Here is a 12,943-nt window from a genome sequence, read left to right as displayed (position 1 = left end):
ACATTCGCGCCCCGCTATCGCTGAGATGCACTTACGCTTGTGCGGCGGAAAGCAGTTGCAGACATCCGCGATACGAACGCAAGGGAAGGATCTCTGCGAAGTCATTCTCATGGAACGCAATCCACGAAGCCTGACATCCTCAACCTCCGATCAAGATCTTCTGGGGAACACAATGTGATCCCCGAATTCCTGGCAACTTCCCTTTATATCCGATCCTCGATCCTCCAACCATCGGCATCTCTGAGTCAATGGGTAGCTACCGAAATCGTCTGAAGCAGCTGCACCGAGCACGAGGCAAAATTTTCGAAGGCCTGGCGTAACAGGAACGAGTCCTCCAGGGCCACGTTACTTCGACTGGAGGAAAAAAGACGCAGATGGGGTGATCGTCTGCGGAGGAAGAGCGGAAGCGCGCAAGAATGCACATTAAAATTCTAGATAGATAATTCTGGGCCAAGGAAATGGAAACGGGCACGAAGTGCTAGCAGCTGAGGCGAAGGCTCTGGAACCGCAAAAGGTGTAAGAAGTTGAAGAAGTGGGAGAGCAGAAGCCTGACACAGCAAGATCCCTCGCCCCTGATCTCGTCACTAGCCACACGAACAATAGGACGCCCTGAAACGCAACCGAACTTCGCAAACAGTCGAGATCCTGCCGATGAATCTGAGGAAGATAGTCGGTCGTAGCTCACCGAGAATTCTGGCAAACAATTCTTTAACTGTACCTACAGGGCGGAGCATTCCGAGGTAATTACCCATGGAATACGGAATAGAGAAACGGGCAGGACACAATGGGGAAGATGCAGCTTTCGTTACAGAAAAACGTGATAGGAAAACGTGGATAGATTGTCGGATTAGAGAGGAAACATTCCAGGGCGCTTAATCGTAAACAGCGTTCGCAGCCGAAGTAGTGTCGACGTAGAACAGCGCTACTTAGAAAGAGGCAAAAAAAAAAACGCGCGCTCAAAAGTCCAAAGGTTTTCAAGGGTCACGTATAAAAAGGATTGTTAATTGGCATTATTGAGTGGCCAGCGCTTCGTCGTGACAACTGGGAAACGATCACAACAGTAGGAGTCTGAATTATCCTATCGAGTGTCTCGGTATTCAGGATGAACCTCATTCATCTCTGATGACTGACCTGTGGAAACAGAAAGCTGTTAGAGGAGTTCGTACGTAGTAGAGGCGAGGAAGCGGAGGCGAGTGTCAGCGAGTTAACCTTGTCTGTTTTCCGCTGCCTCTTCCTGCTCGGGCACAATCTGCACAACGAGGCAACGTCATTAACTGCATTATAGTACACGGAGCTAATGAAGCGGTTTCTTAACCACTGTCTCAAACTAGGATCGTTCCAAGCGAGTCGATAGAAGGGGAGATGTGATTAAAGCCTGCGGATATGTGAGTGACAGTGATCTTCGATTACAGTGACGGGTAAGGAATCTTCTTAGGAACCGTGAACCCGAGGAATTTGTTCCTCGAACATGAATTATAAAATTAAAGAAAGTAACCTGCTACAGGTAGCGTAGGTCGACGTATACGTCGCAGTGATTTACAAAAGTGTTGATATTCCAGCGTGAATTGTCAAATCCTGAGAACAGCGTTTATTGGAAAATGTAAGATCGTTTAGACAAGATGGTAATATTTTTCAATTTTTCTTCTGGATGCATTGGTGGCATATAGGGAGTGTAGTAGTGAGATAAAGAAAAGGAAATGATATAATTCATAAATCTTCGACGTGATACGAATGTGTAAAATTTGCTTGATATTGAAAATACATTAGAAGTGGGGAGATATATATTCCTGAATAACAGTTCGTTAAGGCGTCGGTCGAAGAAATGCAGGCCGTCGACGTTTTCGCGAACTCCACGCCCGATCCATGGAACACCACGTTTTGGATGGACAATTACACTTATTACAGCAACACGAATGACACAGATTTACAATTACGGAATCAGTTTATACTGCCGTGGTGGAGGCAGATGATTTGGACGTTGTTGTTTGCCGGTATGATAATCGTCGCCACCGGTGGCAATCTCATAGTGATCTGGATCGTTCTGGCGCACAAGAGGATGCGCACGGTCACCAATTACTTCTTGGTGAACCTGAGCATCGCGGACGCGATGGTGTCCATGCTCAACGTGACATTTAATTACATCTACATGCTAAACAGTCACTGGCCTTTTGGCACGCTCTACTGCAAGATCTGCCAGTTCGTCGCGGTGCTGACCATATGCGCCAGCGTCTTCACTTTAATGGCGATTTCTATCGACAGGTAAGCGTCGCGTCTAATACACACCGTTGCTATTTGCGATAGACTTATCTATCGTGTTTGACTAAACACTAAGTAGGCGTTCTTAACTCTGTGAGCTGTGGCAGCGTGCTTTCACGCTGGGGGATTAATAGGACTGGAATTATTTATTGCATCGCTAGAATATTTAGCGTGTACTCACTCCCACCTCCGAAAGGCAGGGTGGATCTGAAGATTTGGCGCCCCTAGGCCCAGAGGTGGGCATAACTTTTATTTAAATAAAATTTCGACTAACGAAGTAAAGTTAAAAAAAAGTATTCGTCATGTGGCGAATAAAGTTGACATGGGTTAACTTTATTCGACGAATAAAAAAAAACTATTCGTCAAATCATCTAAAGTTAAAGTAACTTTTAATGGATTCGTTATTTAAATAATTTTAATTTTATAAATATCATCGAATATTTTAGTTTTGAAAGAGTTGAGACCATTATAAAATTAATTTAATCTGACAACTTCCATGAGTTATTGCTAATTTGCTAGATGAAATAAAAGTGAATTGTTTTTAAAGTTGTCCCAAGCCTAGGTCCGTAAAGTTGGCACCACCAAATTCGAATTTTTGGAAAAATCGATGGAATTGTCCAACAAAAAATTTCGTTTGCCCACCCTTAAAAAAAAGTTATAAAGAAATAAAAAAAAATTCACCAGTACCCCCATGAAAACTTTTTTTAAGATTTCTCTGTGGGAAATGATTGCCCACGATTTGTCCACGTTTGCCCAGATTTAAAAAAAAGTTACGAACAAATTAAAAAAAGCGTCATCAGGACACCCACGAACTATGAAAATTTTCCGCTTCTTTTTAGGTGGGATACGATTGTCCACGATTAGTACACGTTTGTCCACTCAAAATTTTCGTTTGTCCACCCTCCGGAATTGAATTATTAATAAAAATAGGCAAATACTACAGTACGGCTGAACCGACCAGGTTTGAGTTCGATTTTTTCCAATTTCTTTCGCCCAAAAAGTTCCACCCCCAAAATTTTCCACCCTAGGCTCCAGCCAACTTAGTCTATACATATACAAATCCGCCCCTGCCGAAAAGTATTTTTGCGCGAATGTGGACTAGGCATACAGTACCTAATCTCCTGGTTAAAATAAGTTGGATACTAACTACATTATCAATCATGTAATTATAAAGATTGTATCATAGTCCGTGAATATGGGAGTGGTGCAATCAATATTTTCAGTACTATACATCCTGTGCACAATTTTGGCGTCGATTTTTTCTATAAAGTTTCGAAAGTACTGTTCAAGAGTCTCCGATTGTTTACTTTGAAAACAAACCAAGCAGGGAGTGTGCTTTGTACATACATACTCCGTCGCCTCAGGGATCCTACGTGTTAGCGGCAGTAGAGCCTTCGTTTGTAGTAATGAAAATTGTAATTGGTATTATGCAGGGTGTTCCAAGGTTTCCCTGCCAAACTGCGCCAGAATATTCTACGAGCAATAGCAAGAAAAAAATGTTATATAAACACAGGCTCATAAATGCTTTATTAAAAAGATATAACAAAAATACTATGTAACAACGCCAATGGACTGGATTTTCGTTCGACACAGCGTTCGATACGGCCTCAATTAGTAAACGCAGCCTGTGCAAACAGATTAAATAAATACCGCCAATCTGTTCCCACGCTGTACTGAATGGAAAACCAGCCCGTTGTTATTTCGTAGTTTTGTTATAACTTTTTACTACAACTAAGGCTATGTTAATATAACTTTCTTACTTTTACTCGTAAAACATGCTGGGAACCACCTTTTGACGGGAAATACCTGGGACACCCAGTATATGCCTTATTAGATCTTCGTAAATGTATCGCTAATGGATTGGCGCGATTCTCCTCATAAACATGAATATAAACTCCACCTCGCTTGGACGATTTCTAGTCATGCACGATTCGAATTGTGTAGTATAATTAAAAATAGTCTGAATACTGCCGTGACACGTGGGAAATCGTATGCGAAAATGGAAAATTTGTTACACGAAAAATATTTCGTATGCAATGAGTAAAACTGTTGTTTTCAGAGAAAATTGCAGTAAGCGAGATTGCGAGCAAAGTGGTCACGTAAATAAAAGGAAAACCAACAAAGTGGGGGAAGTATCGAGTATTGGAAAAATATAAGTCATGAAGTTCAATGGCAACCAACAAATTTTTCAGAAAGAAATTAGTGCAATATGGTCGATCGTAAATTACGCTTCTAGGCAGTGCATAATTCAGCCATCGTTTTCACTGGCTGGAGAAAATTTAGCAGATTTTGATTTAGTAGACTAATAAGTCTTCGCACGTATTTCAAAAATGACAAATGTTCACCGAAAAGTTTACACGTGTTCTTTACAGCTGGTGCAGGCGGTCAATACGATAATCAAAAGTAGTGCCATAAATATTTCTGATATCAAAAGTATCATTGAATTTCACTTCTGCAATTAAATTTGGAATTAAAAGCATTACAAGCTAATATCTTTGAAACTCAGCAAGTCATATAATTTCTGTTTCTTTTTTACGGATTGTTAAATATCCAAAGGGGTATAATCGTGTTAATTCTTCTACGTGTATGTAGGTCCAATCGAGGTTATCGTAATATTGATAAATAGCGACATATGCTTTCACATATTTACGTTTATACTCATTTGTTGACGAGGAAAGTGATCGCACGCGGTCAATGTCAGACTAAAAAATACAGGCAAGTAGAAAGGTTCGTATGTGGTCAGACATAGATCAATACTCGATGCCGTAGGCACGTCTACCGCAATATTTCAAATTGAATTGCACATATACCACCAATAAATAGGCTACTTTAATGTGGAATGAAATTTCGAAAATTTAAAAATATTATTATTTCAAAAATTCGTTGCAGCTGCTTCGTTAGAGCAAGTGAATGCTCCCTGTTATTTCATTGTGACCTTTGCATGGTTTCCTCTGTGTATTTTTACTTTACTTATCAAGAAATAAAGTAGGAATACATAGGTAAATGTGCGTTGGAATTTAAAAAGATCAAGATGACCTTCACGTGACCTACCGAACAGAATTAATATTGCCCTGTGCATTGAATAATTATGTTACTTGTCGTGTTCAAGTGCGTTTACTTTCATTTTAGTTCGTTCCTTCCTACGAACCACGACAATATGTACACAAGAACAACTTAAACGTACATATAATATATATAAATACAATTACGATGGAGCCAATATTTATGGATTAAGTACTCCTCAGAATAGAGAAGTAAAGATCAAATTTCCCCAAGTTTGACCTATTAAGGATTGAGGTTTGGAACTTGGGCGTCTTCAGAACGGAGCCACGCATTTGAAAGCCGATTAAATTCGGATTAATCGCTAGCTTCCTTACCAAACGCTCGTTTTCATAAGTCGTAGCAAAAGATCGAAGGGATGCAAACTGCGAGATTGAAACTGCACGGGAAAGGCACTGTGCCCGCGAGCTGCACGAATAGGTACACGCTTGCCTGGCCTCGGCTGCGCAGAAGGAAATGCCACCTTGACAATCCACCCCTGACAAATAAATAACGCCCATACCGGACACAAAACAAGAGATGAAAACCACGAATTCAAACACGGAATTTTAGTTTCCTCCGCGGCTGGGAAACGGATTTTCTGATGCATGCTGGGAAATTCTCATGGCCCTATCCCTGTAGATATACATATGTATAAACGAACGCAAACATAGTATGTCGTCGTTTTTAATCTTTTTCGCGCGAAATAAGTGTGATATGAAGCGTTCAACTAAGACTCTTTTTCCAGGATAGTTAGAACAGCGCAGTGTCGGGTTTCTGTTACTACTTTTAATTTGAATAATTCTTCAGATTTTATCTTGGAACTGGAAAATTAATAATTGGGAGAAATAGAGTTTGTTATTATTTTATTATATTATATTATTGTAATTCTAAATTATACTAATAATAATATAATAATATTATATACACTACATACAATAACAAAAATATAATAATAAATATACGAAATAATAATATTAAATTATATTATTATACTACTTGGATGGACGTTAATTATTACGACAGTAGAACTTCGTTTATCCGAGCATGTCGGGGACAGGCCGTTCAGATAACTGGATCATTCGGATATAGGAGGTCCACTGATGCTCCCTTCCATCATATGTTCGATTGTACTATCTTTTGCATTACTGATCTGGGTACAAGGAAACGTTTATATGCATTCTGTGCAACGATACGAGTTCGCATAAGTGGAATGCCGCGGGACCCGGATTCGAATACATGTTCGGTAAACCAGGTACTAGGACAAGATTCGTTCGGATAAATGGAGTTCTACTGTAATATGTATGGCCTGAAGAGCAAGAGGAAGAAATCTAGATGCAGGATACAAAATAGGAGGAGAAGTACTTAACGTATACTCTCATTGAAAATGCAAAATAATGCTCAAGATAGAAATTAAAATCTGCTTCAACTGATTCATTTCTGCATGCCATTTCATCAATAGTTTTTCAAGTAAAACTGTGTGTCCTGTTATGCATAGAAGATTTTCTAAAACAAAGTACCTACCATGTGATGAAATCGCCTTTTATTACTAAATTAATTGAATTAAATATTTAAGATTTACGTTGCTTAGATTTATGGTGCTATCACGTGAAGCTTATAGATGCAATATAAATAATGTTTCTTTTAAAGAGTGTTCGGATGTTTTACGAATAATTAACTTCATCAGAGGTCTAATGATTGATATCAAATTACGTAAGGTTCTTTTGCGGGGGGAGGGGGTCGCGAATTTCTTACGTTTTCTTAGAAAGGAGAGGGGAGGGCTTAGCTTAATATTTTTAAAACGTTAGATAATTTTGTTTTAAATCGTGAAAAAAGTTTCCGCATAGAAACTTGGCGCAACGAAGAAATTCTGTGTATCTCACAAGATCAGAGCACAGGGGCAGTTAAGATGCAGGGTGGATACCTGAGTACGAGGTGGATGCTGAAGAAAACACAGAAATTAATTGGGGGGTAATAATTTATACTGGGGGAGGGAGGGGGTAAGAAATCGCCAAAATTACCCTTACATTATTTAAGGACGGCCATCATAGTACTTTAAGCAGTAAATTCATAGCTTATGCTGTATGTATTTGGCAATAATAATTTTTAAATTAGTAGCACCTACATATTTTGAGGAAAATAAAAGAAAAATCGATGCAACCATTAGTTCAAACATTCATCCTAGTTTAAAATTTTAAATCGTGTAATTAGGTTCATACATATATTTCTGTAGATTGTTGAACGTTTTTTAAACTTCTCCTTCTATACAACAAAACGACACGTAACTCTATTTGAAAGGTATTAATGCCCTCAATTATTTTGCACGAAAAAGCTTTAAAAAAAAAGCTATTTTTTCCACGCTCTGCCAACCAATTTGTTTTCCATACTAAACACTTTTTCACATATTTAAAGCCAAACAAGTAGATTCTCCGTCCGTTCGCTCATAAATCACTCTACACACGCAATTAGGACCCGTGCTAAATAAACTTTCATAACTGTACAACCCCATTCAGACATGTTTATGAAACGTCCTTGGGGCAGAACTTTAATTGAAACATAAAAGGTCAGCGGCATTGCGAATCAATAATTTCGTGCAATTTAAATCTCTACAAGCATTGCAAATTCTAAACCATTAATCTACCACTATTCAAAGCGTCTGCGCAGGCGAATACCCGAGTCGCTACTTCCAAGTAATAAGAATTCACCTCGCGTCGCGTCTTCCATCCGCTAACAGTTTTAATGGATACCGGGAAAGTACTTCCGTTACAAATCCAGAATTCATTCTCGCGTCGGGGTAAAAATTGGGGACACGGCACTTCTCTTCTACTTTCACAATTTATTTACATGCCGTCTCTTCCTCTTTTATTTCCATCTGCCACTCACTGGCTTAATATTTGCCAGGCGGATTTATTTTACTATTTCCTGAGCGAGCACGCATTGTCCCGGGCGTGATGAAACGCGTTTGGCGGGCAACACCAAATCGGTCGATGATTTTCAATGCCCTGATAGCCTCGTGGCAACGATATATCGAAGAAATATGCTTGAGCGACTTGAAGGGAAGAGCGTGAATGGCGGATCGTACTCGCTTGCCTGTGACATGGCCGATAAATGATAATATGCGTTATCGCCGCCGCAACAGAATCTCAGGCGGGGGAATTTCTATTGAGAGGAATCTGCGTTTCAATCGTGAAAGAATTCCCTACAGCGCGCTCGCACCGCTAACACGTACAAATGGATATGCAGGCTGTTTTGAAACTGTGGGGTGAAAACTTGCATCAATAACAGAATGTGATAAAAGAATGCGAAACAGGTCTAGCAAATATAAACTCGCAAGGGAAGTTCGAGAATTCGAATATTCAAAAAAATTTCAAACTTTGCAGAAATGTAGCTCAAGTGATGCTAATAACGTAACTATTTATTGACTCGAGTTCTTGGTTTTATGGTTGTTATGTCCTATAAAGCGGCGATAAAGAATTTACGAAGAACATTATGCTTTTCAAAATTTATCCCCTCCAAACTTTTTTTTCGACAATCCTTTTGCACCATATTGTAGGATATCGAAAGCCATACAACTTTGAATTTAACTTCTTTTTTATATCTTTTACAATTTCGTAGATATTCACGATAATCTGAAAAGTCACTATTTTTTCGAGGGGCTGTTTTCACCCTTAGAACCATTTTATTGCATAATCAGAAAATACTTCCGTGGTTAGCGTCACTGGAGCTACATTTCTGCAAAGGTTCAGATTTTTTTGAATTTTCGAGTTGCCGAAATTCCCTTGACAGTTAGAAAAAGTATATACACTCCGTAAGTCTGAAATATTATTAAATAAGTGTGGTAGTTTGGGGAATTTTAGTGGATATTCATATTTTAATGAAGATGGGTGTATGTAGACTTTCTTGATTGGTTCTAGGTGTCTAAATTAATAATTTTTAAGAGATAGAGTTTTTTTTAGTCATAAGTTATTGATCATTTCTGTTAGAAGAGGATCATTTCGGATGCTTGCGATTTTTCTAAAGAATTGTGGGTTTATAGTTCTTATTCTTAATGGAGTTTCCTTCGATAAATAAATGGTAACACGAGATTGACATTAATTACTATATAATTATAAGAAACATATGCATGGATATTAAGTGATAATATTTCGAATAATATCAGTTCGATTTCTTAAGCAACCCCCGGTTGTACCATGTGTTTTATAATTTTATTTAAAAAAACTTAAAAGCAAAATAACGAAATGTAACTGGCAACTACTGTCTACATTCAGCACAGGGATCAATTTTAGAGTTTAGAAATTATTAGTGCTCTTCAACTCCTGCTGCTGCACTTTAATCATTTACATCTCCAACTTTTAGGTTGGAGTTAATTGAACCTATTGCAATCATTGTTAGATCATTAAAAGTTGCATTTTTTACACAATTACTAATCTACATTTATCAAAACATACTACTCTGTATTTTAGCCCTCATATGGAATATATAAAGTTAAGCGGATAAGTAAATTTTGTTCAAATTGACCCAATATCATATATTTACAAGGAACGAGCATACAAAAATAAAACTCAGCTTAATTATGGTTTAATATTTTAAGAACTTATAAAATTCTTACAATAAAAAAATTAAAATAATAAAATTAAAAAGAAATTATTATTATTTTTTATTATTATTGACGGTTATTAGTTACTTAAAGATATAGAAGGAGTTTCAGCCCAAATAATACATTAGTAAAAGAGGAATGAGAATTTCATTCGATTTTGGGTGAAAACAGCCCAATTGCCATAGAAGGGTTAAGCCAACATTCAACACCTCAACAGCTGTGATGCACATAAACCACATAAAATTGAATTGTTACAATCAATGAAAGATATAAAACCCAATTCGAAACGTCCCAAGCACGATACAAGAAAGCTGCATTCACGATCTACAGAAGTGGAGCAGATTTTTCCCATAATACGTACAAGCCATGTATCATCAGCCTACAAGGCATTTGCAGAGAAGACACTATCAGCACGTTCTACGCGAAGCGTTCTACATTTATCGCGATAGAACAGATGAATGCCCGCTCATATCAAGGAGCATTTGCACGATACTGCTTGAAATATTCCCATTTAGAGCAGCCCTAGGTAAAGGAAGACTTTCTGTCAGAAAAATAAAATGTGAAAATGGAAAGGAAAGCTTGTGTCAGCAGTTAAAGGCGTTGCGTATCAAAGGATGGAGAACGAGTCAGCGAATAAGTAAACGAAGAAGAAAATCGTGGAAGGAAAAAGGGGAACGAATCAGTTCCCTAGGTTCGACGCGATCGTGACGACAGTATGACAAATGGAAATTGGTTCCTGCGGTAATGCATATCCGCATGGAAAATGGAAAACGGTTTCTATCGAGATAGCGCAACCGCTAACAGATCGCATTAACGGTTGAGAGATCAACTGAATAATTGCTTGGTCTTTCGCTCTGTTCGGAAAGGAGATCGCCTCTTGGTAAAGTACGTTTGAAGCTCATTAAAGTGCAGCCAACCGTTTACTAGACCCACACGAGAATGGTGGATGGCCGGACGCAACCTCTGTGCAATTGTTCCACGGATAAATCGAGTTTCAACGGGGCAAAGGCTATTGAGAAGTCGCGACACTCGCCACGCCGCGACGCTAAATAACTTTTCCGTTCGCGAAACTTGACAAGGACACGTACAATGGCTCGCGAGGACGCCGGAGTACGTCGAGTCAACCAGTTCGGGTAAATTTCTCGAGATTCAAGTGCTGAAAGGTGAAATGTAATTCCACCCACGCGATTACAAGACGGGAAGAGTATAAAAATTATATGAACAGATTCGAAGGAAACAGTTTCATTCCACTGAATTAATCAAATTAGTTACTAACTAATGACTTTGGAACGAATACATCTTGTCACAACTTTTGGCTTTCTTACATGCTTAATTTTAATTCTCAATAGTTACATCAAATTACGAGGTTAAATTTTTATTCAAATTTCATGTGTCTAATGTATTGTGAGAATTACTAGCGAAAGGGAAACTCTCAGTTTTCTCTGACTTGGAGAGGGGAAAACGTGGAACAAAATACTGAGTGAAGTAATTATAGGTATTCACTCACCCATGAATTGAAACTCCACTGCTGATCCTATCCAAAGATGGAAGTCCACGGGCACAAAGTTTGTTTAATTACGAATCATAATGAAAGAAAAATATTTGAACACCAACAAGAGCAAAAGATAACTCGAAGGAAAGTTAAAGCACACGAAAGGAAAAGAATTTAACACTCAACAATGTAATGTTCCCTATGGGGCCGTCCATAAATTACGTAAGGGTAATTACGACGATTTTTTACCCCCTCACTCCCCGAGTATAACCATTCGTAACAGTTTATATTCCACCCCCACCCACTTCCTTACGTAATATTTTTTATATTGCCTTCTTTCAGTTATTAAAATTCTTTTAAAGGTTTATATAATTCATTTAACTCGGTTTCGAGTGTGCGATGGAACATTGTTTTTAAAGTTACTCATATCGAAGGTTGGGTGAAAAAAATATTACGTAAGACGCTATCTGACTCCCTCTGCCCCCTTGTAGAAAACGTAAAAAATTCGCGACCTCCTCCCCTCTCCAAAGAGCCTTACGTAATTTAAAGACAACCCCTATGCTATTTCTTTTACGCTCCAAGTACGTATGTACTAGCTAGGAGGACCACAACAAATATTTCCCACCGACGGACCTGGACACGCAGGTATAAACAAAAACTGGGACGACTTTCGCGATACCGAAATCGGTGGAGCGTCCTTCCTCAAAGTGTTTACCTTCTGTTAATCTTGACGAATTACGCGGTTACGCTGATTGATTCGCTAAAATTTTCGCGCATTCTTCATCGACAGGTGTGTGGGGCAACCCCGAACTCACGAGTCCACGAATCACTGCTAAAAACATCTGTCCCTTTTAAACTAACGCTGAATGCATAGCTTACTGTTTTGGAAAAACAACTTCTCTGTGGTTGAAATACATATCTGATATGCACAGTATTAATTTTACAATATACAGTAGGTGGTACCTACATATTTTATCACATGTTCATTTCATGAATTCGATAGAGAAGGTGGATAGCAACGAATTATTTCTTATTCTTGATCATTCACGCAAACTCCCTGAACCCCTTGTATTTTATTTGGTAATCGAAAGAAATGAAAGAATGGGGATTCATAATAAATCAGAGACTTCTACCGAAACATAAAACACAGGTATTATTATATTTCTCGGTTGTGAAATGCCGGTATATTTACCGGTATTTATTTCGGTTTTCGGTAATAAATATAGCCTTGTTTGCGCAGTAACGGTATCAAAATTATACCGCTTTCAATTCCCTTTAATAAATGAATGCTAATAAAATAGTGAGACACAAATGACTTACGTATCCCCGAATTGGCCACATCGTTTTTCAGAGGTAAATAGAAGAAGCAGCCAGAAGAATACTGCTGGGAAGAATTTTAACGAAAGAATTCAATCTGACAAAATTACCTAGGTATTATTGATCGCCTAACTTTCGTTTAGCAGACCACGATTCGGAATTCAATTTTCTCGACCGTTCGGGGGCAACGTTTCCACAGAGATTCCCCGGTAGATAGGGCGTAATTACACAGATTCAAATTG

At 38.5% G+C, this 12,943-nt stretch overlaps 1 protein-coding gene across 2 annotated transcripts in view; it reads left to right on the top strand.

The window, feature by feature from the left end:
- The first annotated feature begins 253 nt into the window (after positions 1–253).
- LOC143374390 (tachykinin-like peptides receptor 99D) overlaps positions 254–12,943 on the top strand; it is a 52,836-nt gene continuing 40,146 nt past the window's right edge. For both annotated transcript variants that reach the window (XM_076822539.1, XM_076822538.1), the window contains exon 1: positions 254–2,259. In XM_076822539.1, coding sequence (XP_076678654.1) covers positions 1,823–2,259 — 437 coding nt within the window. In that variant the 5' untranslated portion in view covers positions 254–1,822. The remainder of the gene's footprint in view (positions 2,260–12,943) is intronic.

The sequence above is a fragment of the Andrena cerasifolii genome, chromosome 10 (assembly GCF_050908995.1).
Source record: "Andrena cerasifolii isolate SP2316 chromosome 10, iyAndCera1_principal, whole genome shotgun sequence".
Lineage (NCBI taxonomy): Eukaryota > Metazoa > Arthropoda > Insecta > Hymenoptera > Andrenidae > Andrena > Andrena cerasifolii.
This window is presented reverse-complemented; position numbering and strand designations above follow the sequence as displayed.